Source organism: Protopterus annectens, chromosome 8.part1, assembly GCF_019279795.1.
Source record: "Protopterus annectens isolate FY-2018-M chromosome 8.part1, PAN1.0, whole genome shotgun sequence".
NCBI classification, from domain to species: domain Eukaryota; kingdom Metazoa; phylum Chordata; order Ceratodontiformes; family Protopteridae; genus Protopterus; species Protopterus annectens.
In genome coordinates, this window is record NC_056742.1 from 410,858,437 (window position 1) to 410,876,688 (window position 18,252).

Below are 18,252 nucleotides of genomic sequence, written 5' to 3' on the forward strand. Positions count from 1 at the left end.
AAGGGATTATAGAAGAACAGAAGCCAAAAATTCAAAAATGTAGTGAAAAAAAGAACACTTAGCTTGGCCTAACCAGTCTTGAAACTACGTGGCAAATGAGATCTGGGGAGATGAGGAGAGGGGCACTATGGGTAACCTTAGCTCGAGAGTTTCTGGCTGTTATATCTGCAGAGTCAATTCAGAGGATGCAACCAAAACCCATCTGTCATGAATGAATGAAGATTGACACCAGAATGGTTATGAACTGGAGACCTATAATTTGGGAAATATGGACTAAGTTGGTTATACAATTTTACAAAAAAGAAAAAGATAATGGGGACAGTAGTAAATTATGGAATTTGTGGTATAAAATGTTCTAAAGTTTGATATCTTTTGTGGTGAAGGAAGTAGCATAAAGTATAGTTTGAGAGGAAAAGAAAATCTCTTCCATTTGGATAAATAAGATTGCCTGGAAGTGGGTTTCCTAGCCTCCTGCAGAACCCAAAGCACATCCTTAGAAAAAAGATGCCTAAAAGGGATCAAAACTCTATAACCCACTGTGTCAAATGAAGAGTGGAGAGGTAGGGATGGATGAGAGACCCCGCGTCTTGTGAGAGAGAAGGTCCACCCTGTGAGGTAACTTGTGAAGATTGTCCTTGGCTAAATGCAAATGAGAGAACTGATGCCATCTGGGCCAAAAGGGAGTCATCAACAAGCATCCTATTTTTTCTTGAACAGGACCGGAGGTATGAGAGGAAGGACATAAGGAATCATCCCCTTACAGGAAAAAGAGAGGACGTCCCTCCTTTAGGCCAGAGGACATATAGGACTCTGGTGTAAAACAGATGAAGTTATCTGTTTAGAGGGGAGGCAAAAAGATCTACCAGAGTACCACCCCACTGGTGGACAATGTCCAGAAACATATCTTTGTGAAGCATCCACTCATGAGTTTGTTTTAAGGACCTGCAAAAGAGAATCTGCCACAATCTTCTTACCTGAAGAAATATAAACAGCCTGAAGTCACCTGATACTGGACAGCTAGATCTCAAACTTGAAGAGTTAGTCTGTACAAGAGGAAAGATCTTCCTCCCCCTTGCTTGTTGATGTATCACATCACTGTGGTATTGTCCATGAAGACTCTGAGGGGCCCTGGAAGAAAAAGAGAATGAAAGGCCAGGAGAAAGGCTCTCATCAGTTTGACACTGATGTGGCCCTACTTTTGACAAGCAGACCAAAGGCCTTCAACTTTCAGAGGACTGAAGGTGGCACCCCAACCCGTGTCTGATGCATCTGAAAAGAGTTCCTGAATGGTGACTGGACTGGAGGTTGAAAGGGAAGCCCTGGGGTCAAGGACAACTGATGAATTCATCAATTAAGCTCCAACTTGAGGTATGGGAGAAGGGAAATCAGAAAATCTAAAGTATTAGAGTGTTGAAGCTAGACTGACTTTAGAAACCACTGGAGCTTTCTCATACAAAGCTTTAGCCATAGGAACTACAGGAATGGTGAAAGCCATGTACCTCAGAGCCCTTAGAAACTCCTGGGCTGTAATGGAGGCCACAGGAAAAAGGGACTGAAAGAAAGCAATCAGAGTTAAGGGATTGAAAGAAAGCAACCAGAGTTAAGGCCTTAGGAGGAGGCAGGAAAGCCAGCACTGGAACAGTCTGCAGCCTGCACCCTAGAGAAACATGATCCTGAGGAAGAGCTAGAAATTATTTTTGGAAGTTTACTGTTCACCCTAGGCTTTGCAGGAGACAAACAGCAACATGAAGATGCTGAAGTAAAGTCTCTAGAGAAGGAGACTGAATGAGCAGGTCATCCAGACAAGAAAAGATCTGAAGTTCCCTCAACCCGCAAAAAGCAGTCAAAGGAGCAAGGCATTTGGTGAAGACCCTTAGGGTAGTAGAGAGGGCAAAGTGTCAAGCAGAAAACTGAAAACATAAGGAAGAAACAGAACTGTAAAAACTTCCTGAAAAGGGGATGAATACGGAAATGGAAGCATCCTAGAGATCCAGAGCAACCAGGAAATCCGGAGGAAGAAGAGGAAACCAGGTTTGCAGGTATAACATCCAAAAGGAAGGAACCTTCAAAAAGGTATTGAGCTGACAGAGATTCAGAATGCGTCTCCAGGTACCTTCTTTCCTGGGAACTGGAAACTTTTTGGATTAGAATCCCCTCACTTTTAGAGGAGATGCAGCTTCTTGAATTGTTCCTTGAGAGAAAAGACTCTGGAGAACATCTGCAAAAAAAGGGCAGCTGTTCCTGTGGAGGCTGAGGAATGCCCAAAAGGAGGGGAACAGATTTCCAAACCATGGAGTACCCCTGACATATGATGGACAGAACCCAAAAATCCTGGGTGATCTGTACCCAAATTGGAAGGTACAGGGAAAGACGAAGAGAAAGAGGGACGTGACTGAGGAGAGAGGGACAAGGACAGTCAGACAGAACCTGGCTTTTCTATAAAAAGAAGCCTCTGAGCTGTAGGAGTTTCAGCAGACTTTTTCCCTTGGTCGGAGGGCAAGACTGTTTGCAGACAGAGGCAGGTTTAGTAGGGTAATTCCTCTGAAACTTGGGAACAGGCAAAACAAAAATATATTTCAAATCCTGCAAAGCTTTACCCTTTTCCTGAAGGGACTTAAAGAGCTCAGCAACACCAAAGAGATGTTTACTACCTAGAGAAACATCCGTCAGCTTAGCCTTAACATCAGGCAAAGGCTGAAGATGAAACCAGGAATACCTCCTCAACACAGCAGCAACTCTAGATGAGGCATTAGCTGCATTTACTAGAATGGCGAGCTACTTGAGAAGATGACCCTAAGTAAAGAAAGAGCTGAAGTCTTCCCTTCAGAGTTAGGAAGATCTGAAATAACCTGATAGGCCTTACGGAGAAGAGCCAAAACATATCTGGTCATGTGTGTCTGGAAATTCACAGCCCTAAAGGCCAGGGTAGCAACAGTACAGACTTTCTTACACAATATCTCCATAGTTCTGCTATCCTTGTCAAGGGCAGCAGCTTTGTAGAAGGCAAAAGATTATATGGCATATCAGAAGCAACAGAACTAGCAGAAGGTTCAGCAGAAGGGCACTTGCAAAGGTATTTGCAATTCTCAGGCACGTTGTAAAACTTAACAGGGTTCTTAAAAGCAGGGGGTTGGGAGTCTGGGGCCGCGAGAAGCTGCAGAAAATGCATCCAACAAGGTAGCAAGAACAGGAGGGACAGCAGAGGGTTTTGGAGATTCTAGCTGAATAAGTTCATAGTACTTTTTCTGGACATACGGGAAACTGTCACCAAAAGAAATCTCCTCAAAACAATAAGAAGGGACTAGTAGATTCCTCCTCCTCAGAACCACAGTCCAAGTGAAAGGAAATCTGGGAAGAACAGGTTAAGGATTCTTCATCAGAATCCACATCCTCATCAGATTAAACCTACTCCCCGGGCCTTTTAAGGAGGAACAGAAGATCAAGGGTGAGCAGGAACAGAGATCCACTGAGGGGGCTTCAAGCCATAAGGGCATTAAACAGACCTTGTATGAAGTCCTGCCACTCATGTTGAGGCTCTCTGGAAGCAGGAGAAAGATGCTTAGTTTTCTGCTTCTTTTTCAAGGGGACATCAAATAAGTGTCTCTGACCCCTGATGACAAACTATAAGCATAGTGGGAATCTACTCTCTAGCAAGGACTGATGGAATCCCCCCTAGGCCCTTCGGAAATAATCAGTCTCGGTTCTCCTGAACATCCAAAATGAACTTCTGCAGAGCCTCCAGGGATGTGCGAGAAGCCGGATCCATGCAGGCCTTTAAAATGGTTGCAGCAAACAAATTTGACTGAAAAAAAACAGATGGTCCTCCAGACTTTCACCAGCCTCGAGAGAGACATCCAGTGGAGGCAGTAAAGCTGAAGATTCAGACTAACTTTCTTGGCTGCTTTCTTTTTGGACAGCTGACCCTCTGGTTAGGGTGATTCTTCTACAGTACCCTTAGCCAACAATTTAAGACTCTGGTTCTCCAAGTAAATGGCTAAAGAGGAGAGGCGACTATGCAAGGTCTTTAGAGCAAATGCCTGACAAGAGGACAAGACGTATGGTCATGAGAAGCACCTAAGCAAAATACTGCTCAGGATGGTGTTTATAGGGAATCTGCCTCCCACACTGGCATTTCCCCTTTCTGGATGACCTGAAACAAACAACCACAAAATAAAGGAAGATAAGAAAAAAAAACAATGGAGACTTATCTGAAAAACGGTTTGGTAACCAGCAGAAGAATGAGCGTTCAGACCAACAACTGAAGATGGTGTTCAGACTGACAGCACAGAAGTTTTGAGGATGGTACGTCTGTATGTCACCTTCATGCCCTACACCATGCACAGGGAAGCATGTGTGTGACATACAACGTCCGTATTACAACCTAAAGGCTTTGGTGTACTGGCTGGATGTTAGGCTACCCTCAACAGAGGATCCCTATTGTAAGGAATACTGCAACAGTGATATGGAAGGACATCAAAGGTGAGAACCAAACACATATCTGCCTGACTTGCAAGGAACACCAAAAGATGCATCTGGGTACCAAGGCTATCCGTGTATGGGATGGGGGAGCAGGAGGTATCTGGGGCCCACAAAAGAAGGTCCCTGCATATCAACTGACATGGAAAGAATTTTATCTACTATATTCAACATTAAGGATCTTCCCAGGTAGGCCTGTAAATGGGATGAAATCTTAAGAAGCAAGTCCAGCATGGTGGAATGCACCTGAGAAAAGGCAAAGATTCAGAAGGTGAAGTCCTGAAGTAGGAAGACCAACTCCAAGAGCAGTCCCTGAGACAATAACTTTTAGCAAAGTTATGAACTGGGGAACAAATGGCTGTGACACAGATGTCTAGAAGGGAGATATCCTTAAAGCAAACAAACAGCCATGACTCCAAGTGTCCTTTAACCATTGCATGTCCCAAAAGGTGGCATACTAACTACACAGAAAAAGATAACACAGCTGGAAAGCTCTTACGAAAGGGTTTGCTTGGTGACTGGCAACCATTTCTCCCTACAGCAAAGTAAATGAAACAACTATCCTATTTTCCTATAATTGTACACCTTCTTCACGCAAAACCTGAGCTAGCTGAGCACAGTGTGAATGTTTTTCTGTCCTGGGTTCCACAGGGGGTGAAGAAAGCAATAGAACAAATGAATTCGTGCAGGGAAAATTCAGAAACCATTTTTAGAAGGAAAGAACATTTTCAATCAAGGAGCACTTAATGCTTGTGATACAGAAGGCATGGTTGACTATATAAGGGCACGTAGCCCTAAGATCCTGTGAACAGAGGAAATGAACAATAGGTACCGTTTTCCAAGAAACAACCTTCACTGTAACTGAATCAGACAGTTTGAAGGGAAAGGCAGTGCTGTCACTATGAAGTTAAGATTTCATGCAAGACAGGGATTTTCCAATCTGGGTGGAGATGCAGAACTCCTTTAAGGATCAACCTGACTGGTTATAGTGCTAGGCCACAATCCTGCTCTCCATAACGTCATGATGGACAGAAAAACTAGACATATGCATCCTGAACATGGAATAAAAGCTCTGATCATACTGGTGCCTTAAACAGATTAGGACCACCTACAAACTAACCAAATGCATGTTACCTTCCTTCCAAATGGAAAGTGTCTTTTTCTTGGGAAACTAGGGCTGCCTAGTGGAAGCCTTAATAGCAGTCTAAATCACTTTTATCACTCCACCTGGAAGGTCAGGTAAGATCTGGGGAGATCTACAGCAGAAGTCGCATCCTAATGAGCAGCTGGATCTTGCATTAAATGCAAGGGTTCTTAGTGGCTAAACTAGCGAGTTTTCTGCTTCATCAGGGACCAGACAGACTGATACAACACATCATCTTGACCACAAAAAGGTGACAAGGATTAATTATGGTCTTTACTTCTTCAGTTTTAAAATGCAGCAGAGAATCACAAAAAAGGGGCAAAAGGCATACAGAAATCTAAAACAGTCAAGTGATGAGGAATGCAACCACCTTGATTTTTCCTAATGAAAAAAAGAATTAAATCATATTCTAACAAGTGATGAAGAGGTACATAGTACAGTTGTGTACACTTACCATAAATGTAGATGTTTGAGTGTATTCACTGTTGTGGTCGTCACCTGTGGGTTATCCCTACTGTGGTAGCCCTTGGCCAGCCTTAATACCAGAGTCATTTTTTTTTGCGTCGGCTGACGTCGCCTTAGTCCGTCAGGTCATCAGTGTTATAAAGCAAGGCAGCCGACGTCATTACATCAGTTTTTCTTGCCCTAACCCATAAGAGGCACAAGGAAATGAGAAAAGGTGGCCCTGGTGGCTAAAAAAGCCACTGTGGGAAGATTATATCCCCCTAGGGGAAGATGCTATATAGGGGATGGAGGGAGGGAAACCAGTACTGCAACAGTGAATACATTCGAACATCTACATTTACGGTAAGTGTACACAATTGTACTATGTTCTTCGTGTTTCACTGTTGCACTCACCACCTGTGGGAGGATTTCCAAAGTTGAGGAGAGGGGTGGAAGGATAGGTTAGAGTCCTAGGCATGGGTCAGCAGGCCCTGCAGAACTGCAGAGGTAAATCCTCTCCTAGACTTAGAAAAAAGAGGTAGGTGGTAATGCTTTATAAAGCTATGGACAGAGTACTCCTCTGAGGAAGGCTATGGAAGTGGAGCCTGCCCTACTCGAATGGGTATGGACTGACTGGGGGGGGGGGGGTCTCATGTAGTCTGTAGCAGAAATGGATAGTGTGATATCCATTTGGAAATGGTTTGGAGATGGGCTTCCTCTCTACCCCAGGGGCAAAGCTGACAAGTAGTTGGTCTGTTTTTCTGAATGGTTTAGTACTGTCCAGATAGTATCTGAGTTGAATATGCACGTCTAGCGAGTGTAGAATTCTTTCCCCCTTGTTTTGAGGGTTGGGAAAGAAGGTAGGTAGATGAATGGCCTGACTGAATGTCACATCAGATACCACCTTGGGCCTAAGGGAGGGGTTAGTCCTCAGGGAGACCCTGTCTGCATGGAAAATGATGAAGGGCTCTCAACCGCCATGACAGCCTGAAGTTCTGATACCCTTCCGGCTGAGGTGATATCAAGTAGGAAGGCAGTCTTCCAGGAGAGGAATTTCAATTCTGTAGAAGCAGGTTCGAAAGGAAGTAAGGTTAGTGTCTCTAGAACATAATTCAGGTCCCAGGGTGGTGTTGGAGGCCTTCTGGGAGGTCTGATATTAGAAGCCCCTCTGAGGAATTCCTTAATCAAAGGATGAGAGAAGAGGGGGTGGGGTCCGAATTGTAATGGGCAGAAATGGCTGAGGCATGGATTTTAATAGAGGAGGAAGAGCAGGCATTGAGCAACTCTGCTAGGTAACCCAAGATAAGAGGGACGGAAGGATGGGAGATACTGGCCCCTTTGGACTGGTTCCAGGAGCAGAATCTTTTCCATTTCCCTGCTTATGATTTTCTGATGCTGGGCCTTCTGGCCTCTGTGATGATGTCTAGGACCTGTTTGCTTAACAAGGACTCCTTGCTAGCCTTTAAGGTATAAACCATGCTGAAAGGTTGAGAGTCTAAGTCTAGGTGCAGTATCTTCCCCCTCACCTGGGTCAAGAGGTGTGAGATCAGGGGAAGCTGTTTGAGGGCTGTAAGGTCAGGCTGCACAGTAAGGATTACCAATGCTATCTGGGCCAATCTGGAGCAATGAGGATGGCCTTTGGTCTCTCCTCCTTTATGTTGATCAGTACCTTGGAAATAAGGGGCAGAGGAGGGAACACGTACACAAAGAGGGAAGTTCCAGGGGAAGGTCAAGGCATCCACCTTCTATGCTAGGAGGTTATACTCCCTGGTACAGAACTTTTGCAGCTGGTGGTTGAGATGTGAGGCAAAGAGATCCACTTCCAGAGTCCCCCACTCCTGAGTGCTTTGCAGAGAGATTTCCCTGTGGAGCTGCCATTCATGGGGATCCAGTAAGTTTCTGCTTACGTGGCCTGCCATGGTGTTGCTGACCCCTGGTAGGTACTGGGCAATTAGGTGTAGACCCATGGAGGTGGCTGTAAGCCAGAGGCTTATGGCTAACCTGCACAGGGTGTAAGATTGGGTCCCCCTTGTTTGTTGATATACCACATTACTGTGGTGTTGTCTGTTTTTATAAGACGAACCGCTGGCCTGAGATGGGCTTTAAAGGATGTCAGAGCCTTTTGTACTGCCATGATTTCTGACTGATGTGCAAGTGAAGTTGCTGTGCATCCCAAAGACCATGGGTGCACCTGCCTGCTAGGTGAGCGTCCCAGGCAATGTCTGAGGCGTCGGTGGTGATGGTCGGGTTGGAAGAGCGGAGGATGAAGTGAAGACCCTTGTTCTTGGCACAAGCCTCTGCCCACCAGAGGAACTCGGCCCTTATACATGGGATCAGAGGGAGAGAGGACTCTAGGGACTGAGTCTGGCACCAAAGGTTCTTTAAGGACCACTGAAGTTTTCTCATGTGAAGCCTGGCCAGAGGAATGCAAAGGATGCAAGATGCCATGTATCCCAGGGCTTGCAGGAGCTTCCTTGCAGTGAGGTGACTTCTGCAATCCAGCTGGGTAAAGTAGAGAGGCAGGAAGCTCTGCTTTTCTAGGGATAGGCAGGCCATTTGGTATGCTGCGTCTAGCACAGCTCCCAGGAAAATGATCTTCCTGGTGGAGTTTTGTTTTGATTTTTTTCTCGTTGATGGTGAACACTAGGGAAGTTAGGAGAGATTTGACAAAGAGAAGATCCTGGAGCAGCTTTTCTTTGCACTCTGCCTGAATGAAGCAGTTGCCCAGGTAGGGGTAAATCTGTATACTTCTCTGTCTGCAGAATGCTATGACCGGTAACAAGCATTTTGTGAATACTCTGGGAGCAGTAGATAAGATAAAGGGCAGCGCAGAGAAGTGAAAGTGTTGTGAGCCCGCTCTGAAGCACAGGGATTTTCTGCACGATTCCCTGATGGGGATGTGGAGGTAGGCATCTTTCAGGTCTAGGGTCACTAGCCAGGCATTTTTTTGCTAGCATAGGCAGTAGCTGCTGCAAAGTTAGCATTTTGAATCTGGGGACCATCAGAGAGTGTTCAGAATGGATACATCCAAGGTGGGGTGCCAAGTGCCCTCTTTTCTGGGAACAAGAAATAGTCTGGAATAAAAGCCTTTGCCTGCTTGATCTGAGGGGACAGGTTCTACTGCCCCCTGTGATACAAGAGTCTGGACCTCTTTCAATGCCACTGCCCACTGATTTGGAGGCAAGTCTGGGTACCCTCTTGGAATTGGGGGGTCACTGAAACAGAATTTGTATCCCTGAGAAATGATCTTTAAGACCCATTAGTCCTTTGTTACAGAAAACCAATTGTCTTTGAAGAGGGAGAGCCTTCCTCCTAGTTTTTAGTGAGTGAAGGGAGGGCAGAGGGGGGAGGGGGAGTCATTGTGAGTGTTTGCCATAAAAGGTTGGCTTAGAACTCCCTACCTTACAGACTGAAGTGGTCCACTGTTTGCTTCTCTGCTGGCCCCGGGATAGGGGCCTGGAGGGTCTGTCCTTGCAGGGCTTACCTTGGCTAGGTGCAGGGAAGGCCCAGTGCTTAGAGGGAAAGATCCTACTGAATATGGGAAGTTGAACTTGAAAGAAATCTTTTACTGTTTGCATAGATTTTGCTTTGTCTTCCATCTTTTTAAGCACCTCTTTTGCTTTTTCCCCAAACAAGCGCTCCTTATCTAGGGATGCATCAATACGTTTAGACTTGACATGATCAGGGAGAGGTTGTTCCTTCAGCCAAACATGTCTCCTAATAACAGATCCTGTCACTACTTCCCTGCTAGAGGCTTCTAGGGCATCATATCCACATTGCAATGAGTGTCTGGCCATTTGACAAGCTGACTGCAATAAATTTGCTAACTCTTAAATTGGCACAGTCAGGAAAGGAAGCAATCTTCTGTTTTAATTGTTCCAAGTGTGTTGTTGAAATTTTAACATATAGAACTGACAACAGAGTGCTCTGCTAGCTAAGGCTGCAGACGTGTACACTTTTTTACCCCATCTGTCCAGAGCTCTGGAGTCCTTGTGAGAAGGAAGAGGATTCTTGGCAGAACTAGTCTTAGCTCTTTTAGGTCCCTGTGTAATGACCTCTGGGTCTGCAGCAGGATTTCTGTACAGGTATTTGAGAGAATCTAGTACTTTGTAGCACCTGTCAGATTTAGTGGGAGCAGGAGGGAGGGCATCAGGGGCTAAGCTGGATTCATGGAAAACATCATCCACCACTTCTAAAATAGGGGGGGGGGTTGGCTAGGGGTCTGTGCTGTGGCAAGTCCAGAAATTCTCTAGGTCTTTTCTTAGACTGTGGGAAGTCCTGAGATTCCCACTGGAAATGTTCCCTGAGGGAGTGAAGGGTTGCCCCAAAGGAAAGGTCCTCTGGAGGGGATGCAGAAGGGATGAATTCCTCTGCATCTGAATCCTCATAAGCAGTTAAGGGACGCTGTTCTTCTTTAAAAACTGAATTATCAGATCCCTCAGAATCCTGTTCTGTCATAATTTCTGGAGAAGAGTGCCTTTTCCTTTTAGAAGAAGTGGCCTGACTACCCCAGAAAAGGGAGATGCGATCCTCCGCCATTTTAAGCATTTGTGCTTGGGGTGGTGGAGCAGTAGCAAGATGGTGGCTAGAAGCAGATCTCCTAGGAGTGGCCTGGCTTCTAGGCCTAAGAGAATCCATCGGTCTGAGATAAACAGCCGTCGGATGCAAAGACATCTTTTTTTGTTGCTGCTCCGGACCCAAGAAAGTGCCTCACTGAATTCCGGAGAAATTACAATCTACTTAGTGGTAGCGTTATCGGAAGGCTTAGCCTTGTGTAGTCTGTCTCTATCCTTATCTCTACGTTTTTTCGGAATGTCCACAGATTGTTGGCTGACAGATGCCATTATCAGCATGCGAAGATGGAACACGAAAATAACAGTCTACAAAAAGAGCTCTACGGCGAATGGTTCTCGCATTAAAGAGGGCACAGAACCGGCAACCGGGGACATCGTGGTCTGGGCCTAAATAAGTGATGCAGTAAGAATGGAAATCTCGGTATGGGATCTGCTTTCCACAGGCGAGACAATTAACTTTTTTGGACATCGGTTAGTGCAAGAAAAAAGAATCCCCAATGGGGTACTTAGCTTTAGAGGTATTCAGCTGAAATTCAACTTCTGGTAGTGACCAACCAGCACTCATGCAAACTGCTTCTGTGCAGGGCTCCACAGCAAGAAAGACTGATCTAATGACATTGGCTGCCTTGCTTTATAGCACTGACGACCTGATGTCAGACTATAGGCGACGTCAGCCAACGCAAAAAAAACACTGACTCTGGTATTTGGGCCGGCCGAGGGTTACTACAGCAGGGATAGCCCACAAGTGATGACTGCAACAGTGAAACACGAAGAACATCCACAATGCCACACTTCTGGTTTAACTGAACAAGCCAAAGTTGTTGGCTCTGTAACTTTAGGAGAAACCTGAAGAATGGCTCAAAGTCCACCAGCACTTTCACTTAATCTGAAATGTGACAGTGTTGCTTCTCCCTACTGACTGCTAGCAGATGTGCGGTGTTTCTCTGCAAAAGGAGAATGACTGGGTACCATTTTTTCTTGGGTAGGTACCACATATAAAGGGCTGGTTGCTGTTGGACTGAATGGGATGGGCAGGAAACTGCTCCTCCCAAAGGACTTCCATGCCATAAAAACTGCTCACAACTTCAGCTGACTGACATGGAGGCCCTCTCTGGAGGGAGTGGGTCAGTTTTGCTTCTCACCTAAGCAAGGGAAGCATCTATTGCAAGACCCCATGATGGGTTTATCTACAGGACTGGTGGGAGGCCCACATGAGGTCAACCTACTACTGTACAGCCTGGCAACATGGCGTAACATAAGAAGCTCTGGAAACACATGGCTACTTTGTAACTAGTAGCCCTGTACTCAATGTCTCCTGAAGCAAACTGCTATGGAGGATTTGAGGAATCTGCTACATAGTGCTGAGGTTTAAGAAAGAAGAGAGAATTCTACTGATTTACGTGTTGTGTACTGAAGAAACTGCTTCTAGAGTTCAAAATTAGAACCATGGCATTCAGTCAATCTACATCACAACTCATGACATTCTTAACACGCATTGAGGTTTTCTCATTTGCAGTTTTGCACATGAAACAATCACAATGTAGAAAAACATGCTCCCCCAAGCCCCAAGGTACTGTTGGCTGTGATGACTAATGATGAAATGGCTTTGTCTATGAAAGCAGTAATCTCTTGTATTTTATTTTGGGGAAGGAAAACGGATTTGGATTGAATCAAAACTCCTTCCAGCAATGAAACTTTTGGTTTGGGATTACATTTTAATTTCTTTTGCTTTGTGGTTATGCCCAAAGAGTGAAATTTCTGCAGTGACTGTCAACTACTTTGAGTTTCAAAGTCTGTTCCATGATGTGAAAATTAATGTGCAAACATTGGTGATAAACATTTCCAATTTCAATCAGACATATAAAAGAACTACATCAGAATCCATCCAGTTTTACTACTGTATTACAGCTCTAAAGAAAAAAACTAACATTGGCAGCTTCTACATATTAGACTGACAAAAATAACAGTAGAAACCGAAAGAGAGAAGTATTTTGAAGTTCATAAACATTTGCTGAAAGAACCAAGCAAGAAAATACACGAAACTTTTCACAATGTATATCAAAAAAAAAAATCCTTCCCCTCACCCCGCATGAACTAATGAACCCCAAACATTTTCTAATTTGCCTATAAACTTGGAAAAAATATATACATTTTAAGGGCAGCATCATTCTAAACAACCTCACATAGTTGACAAAGCTTAAACTGCCTACCAGCAGCAGCATACTGCATTTACATGTATACAGCTACAATTATCCAACAGGCAGCCCATTTGAAAACAGACCTCCATAAAAACTGTAAATATGACGTACTGTATACATTTTCTATCATGTCAAGTGCATAAACTTCCTGTTCAGTGTGTATAAGCATTATATTCACTTCATCTCAACTGTCATACCTCAGTATGTCGCACTGTTTACCTGCTTGAAGAGGATCAAATTACCACTTACCAGCTTAACAAATGTGAAACAAACAAACGGAACTGTAACAGCAAAACAAGACACCCTGGATAAGTATCACACATTCATGTGATCATGGCTGTACAATTCTGGCCTAATTAGCTGTTAAGACTTACTTTCAAAAGTTATACCACATTGGAAGAAAAACACCAAGATTAGTCGTAAATACCATTAGTTCCCACTAGGCTTGGATCCTTAACATTTTTCTAATCCAAATATAGCATCAGATTACTTGATGAAAAAATAAACTTTCTCCAGTAAATAAATCCTGAAAGCAGCTAAAACATTTTAGGGTCAAAAGTCAGCATTAAATTTCTTGACCCCCCCCCCCCTTTGTTAAAACTAGCATTTTAATATCAAAAACTACCTTACCTGGTTGCAAAGGATCTTCAATATAAAGCATTGAGGGTCTATATCCATCTGACATGTTCTTCTGCACGTCGTCCTTGGCTACGTAAGAACCGTTCCCAGCTACACTAATACCAGTTTTGAGGTAATTAAAATGTCTACCATACAGTTCAAAAAATTCAATTAAAAGAACACCAAGGTTGGAATTAGGACTGCGGGCATCGTCCCGTAGATGTAGCTAAAAAAAAAAAAAAAAAAAAAAAAAAAAAAAAAGAAATGGCATTTTGTGAGAAGTTTTCAATTTACAATTTTTTTAAAAATATACAAATCAAGATCCATACTCTCTGTTCTAATGATCTATATCACCTGAGGGGGGGAAAAAAAAACCTGCCATCTCAACTGCCTCTTTCCCCTCCCCAACACAACACACAAAGCTGCATATGGATTGAAATCTGTCCTGTCCTAAAGAAACATTCAGAAGCATTGCTGCTAAAATAAACTCAAGTACTAGGAAACTGGCTGGCAGTATTCTTCAGCTGGCAGTTAACTTTCATATTTATATGGGTGTATTAAACATGACACTGTGTAAACTTTATTTAAAACAGTAAACTTCAAAACACTATCAACAGTGGGGAAACATCCCTGACTTAGGCTTAGACCTGTAAGAAGTTTTCATCAGAAGTTCTCACCATGGACCATTTGGCATCGCACAACTCCAGAATACACCAATGCAATTGTAAAGGATTTTTTCTCTTCTACTTTACAGGTCAACTTATAGCATTGAATACACTAAAGTACAACTGACTAGATGGGTACCACTTCTTATTTGGAAGAGGCCTACTGGGAAAATATAGTGTTTGGATTATTTTTTTTATTTTAATGAATAATAAAAATATGTTGGGGCTAATCAGGTGTAGCAAAAAAAAGAAGTTATGTACTTACCATAACGTTCCATGTTTGTAGTCCATCTCGCCTACATTCTTACTGGATAGGTTCAGAGCAGATATTCGGCTCTGACTCGGCCGATACTAAAGCTTGAGAGCTTTTACTGGCTCGAGGCTAGCCTCTATCCCATGGTGCCTCACAGCAATTCCCCAGATCTAGTTTGCAAGAAAGCAATACGTACCTATCAGGTAATACCAATATCAGAGCTGCATATATACAGACAAAGGATTTTGAAAATATAATCCATGCCAGGTGGACAACAAAAGAGAACCAGGTCAGGCAGCACAAGTATAGTCTACCAGATCCCCCAGAAAACAGGAAGGGGCTTGGAGGGAGGGACGCAAGAATGTAGGCGAGATGGACTACAAACATGGAACATTATGGTACGTACATAACTTCTTTAAGTTATGTAGTCCTATCTCGCCGTAATTCTTGCTGGATGGGACAGCGTCCCTAGCACCTATATCCCCGGTGGCTCAAGCGAAGAGAGTCTTCAGCACAGTGGACCCAAAGGAAGACCTGTCCCGGGAGGCCAAATCCAATTTGTAATGAGTGCCAAAAGTATGTGGTCTTGCCCAATTAGCTGCTGCACAAGCAGTATCAATTGGGAGCCTAGCTCTAAAGGCACATGAAGTAGATACAGCTCTAATAGCATGACCTTTGACTTTGATGGGTAATTGTTTGCAAGCTTGTTGATAAGCAAATGAAATGCAATCCGAAAGCCATTTTGAAAGAGTAACCTTAGAAACAGGCAAGCCCGTCTTGTCGGAAAAGGAAACAGACTGTTGATCTGATTTTCTGAATTCTTTAGTCCTGTGTAAATAAAATCTGAGAATTCTGTGAACGTCTAACTGGTGTAGTCTATACTCATATTTATTTGAGTGGTTTGGTAAAAACACAGGTAGCTCAATAGTAATATTCAGATTGTGCTCTGAGCACACCTTGGGAAGAAAGGAAGGGTTTGTCCTGAGAGAGACTCTATCCTTGTGAAAAATAATGTAAGGTGGTCGAATAGTTAGAGCTTGCAGTTCTGAGACTCTCCTAGCAGATGTTATGGCTACTAAGAATAGTGTTTTCCATGACAACAATTTTAGGTCTGATAAAGAGGACGGCTCAAAGGGTACAGACATCAAAGATGAGAGGACTAAGTTTAAGTCCCAGGGTTCTCATGGCTGTTTGATTGGAGGCCAGAGAAGAACTTTTAAGAAAGTTTTACATACGGAACTGTAGCGGCTGCCTCTCCTTCATGAAAAATTGACGCTAAAAAGAATAGGATAGATTCTATAGGAGCCCTATATGGATCTAAGCCACGGTTTGTAGCCCAAAACGAAAACCTTTTCCATTTGCTGGAGTATTGTTTCTGAGTGGAAGGTTTATGGAATGAAATTATAATGTGTATGACCGCAGGGGATAGGGGAATACACCTGGCTATTCGTGGAACTGGAGCAGCCATGCTGTCAATTTGAGGGTGTGGACAGTGGGGTGGAACTGTCCTGACTGATGAATCAGGAGATCTAGAGATGGGTCCAGAATCCATGGTTCCTCCAAAAGGTGGGGCCACAGGAAGGGAAACCAAACTTGCCGAGGCCAGTAAGGAGCAATGAGGATCAAGAAACTCCTCAACTGTCTTGGTTTCTGTATTACCTTTGGGATGAGTGGAGAAGGAGGAAAGGCATAAAGAAGTCCCGGGGGCCAATGGTGGACTAGAGCAACCCTGGGTGACATTCCCAGATGGGGAATAAGGGCAAAGTAGCTGCTGTAGTTGGTGTTCAGGTGAGTGGCAAATAGGTTCCAGCAAGGCTGGCCCCATCTGTGAATGAACTCTTTCACAAGTTTTGGATTCAGGGACAACTCGTGAGGCATCAGAATTGCTCGGCTGAGTTTGACTGCTACTACGTTGGATTTCCCTGGAATATGCATTGCTATCAGGAAGTGCTGAGTATCCACTGCCCATTTCCATACTCTTAAGGCCTCTCTGCAAAGCAAGTAAGATCTGGTTCCCCCTTGCTTGTTTATGTACCACACCTCAGACATGTTTGTCTGACTGAATCGCAATCGTCCCGGTGGGAAGGGAGCTGTGAAGTGCTTGCAACGCATAAGACACTGCTCTCATCTCCAGAACGTTGATGTGCAAGTGGTTCTCGTGGTTCTGCAAAGTACCTTGGACTGTCATTCCCAGATAATGCCCCCCACCCTATCTGGGAAGTGTCCGTGGTCATAACTGCTTTCTCTTGGGGAGGAACAAGTGGACGACCTAGGAGAAGTTGTTCTGTGCGCAACCACCATGTCAGATCCTTTTTGCAGGTGTTTGTTATAAAAATCTGGTGAGACAATGGGAGGTCTTGCATCGACCATTGGGCAAATAGCAGCCACTTAAGTATCCGCATGTGTGGACAAACAAGAGGAACTAATAGGATGGCAGAAGCCATAGTCCCTAGGACTTGAAGGACTACTCTGCCCTTAACATTCTGTTTGTTTAGCAAGGATCTGACTTGACTGCGTAGAGACTCTACTCTTTCCCGTGTTAGTCTTACTGACATGGTGGATGTGTCTATTTCTGAGCCTAAGTACACAATGTGCTGCGAGAGAGATTAGACTGACATATTTAGGTTGACAGTGATGCCTAGACTGGTGCACAAGGACAGAGTCTCATCCCTGGTTCTGATGAGTTGATGCTTGGTAGTAGCAGTAAGGAGCCAGTCGTCTAGGTATGGAAACACCTGGAATCCTTGACGTCTCAGGTGAGCCGTTACCACTGCTATGCATTTGGTAAACACTCTGGGGGTTGTAGTGAGACCAAAGGGCAGTGTTCTGAACTGAAAATGAGTGGCTCCCAGCCGGAAGCGTAAGTGTCTTCTGGAGCACCTGTCCATTTTGATGTGGTAGTATGCATCCTGGAGATTGATTGAGTACATACAGTTGTCTCTCCCGATAAAGGGAAATCTCGACTGTAGAGTGACCATTCAGAACTATGATTTCTTTACATGCTTGTAGAGCCTGCTGAGATCTAGGATTGATCTCCAGTTCCCTGGCTTTTTTGGAAATAAAAAGAACCAAGAGCAAGTTCCAGATCCTACTTGCTCTGCAGGGACTTCTTGGATGACTCTTTTTTGCAGCAACGAGATGACCACTGATGTTGCACAGTCTAGTTGGATGGGTGATACTTCTGGTAGAGACCGGTTTGTTGGGGGTTCAGAAACAAAGGGGATCGGGTAACCTATGGATATTATGGTGTGTACCCAACGATCTTGGAAGATGGTTAGCCAGGCGCTTGGGTACAGCGATAGACTACCCCCGACTACCTCCAGAGACAAACAGTCAGGCAACCCCCCGGGGGTGATGGAAGGGACGATCAGAGAAAGTTTCTCTGTTCTCCCTGATGCTGTGGACCTCCTCTGCCGTGAGAGCAGCATCTTCCATTATATCCTCCCCCTCTGCCTCTAGGGGAGGGTTGACCTTGTGCCTGAGGGAAACCTTTTTGGGATTTACGGAACCACATTTTTCCTCCTGTATTACCCTTGGGATAGGGTCTAGATGAGAGGGAGAAACGGACTCCGACGGCAGATAAGGTTTTCCCTTCCTGCTCGCACCTAGTCAACGTCTCTTTCACTTGGGGTCCAAAAAGAGATGAACCATGAAAGAGGACGTTAGTTAAGGAAGACTTGGGAAGACTCCGTAAAATAAAAACACAAGAATGTCTCCTGAGAGATATCCCTGCTGCGGCTGCCCTACTCGCTCCATCTGCTGCGTACAATATCAGCCTCATGGAGAAGTTAGCTATGAAAGTAAGGGTGGGGCGCTGCGCAGAAACCTTATCCATGGAACCCGGAACTACTGAACCCTGGAGGGTGTCGCCTAACTCTTT

The 18,252-nt window shown here is 44.4% G+C and overlaps 1 protein-coding gene across 1 annotated transcript in view; it reads right to left on the minus strand.

Annotated features, from left to right (window-relative positions):
* The window catches only part of TENT4B (terminal nucleotidyltransferase 4B), a 771,840-nt gene that overhangs the window by 115,415 nt on the left and 638,173 nt on the right, over window positions 1–18,252 (minus strand). Inside the window, exon 7 of the mRNA XM_044081982.1 lies at window positions 13,467–13,680. Within this exon, the coding sequence (XP_043937917.1) occupies window positions 13,467–13,680 (214 nt within the window). The remainder of the gene's footprint in view (window positions 1–13,466; window positions 13,681–18,252) is intronic.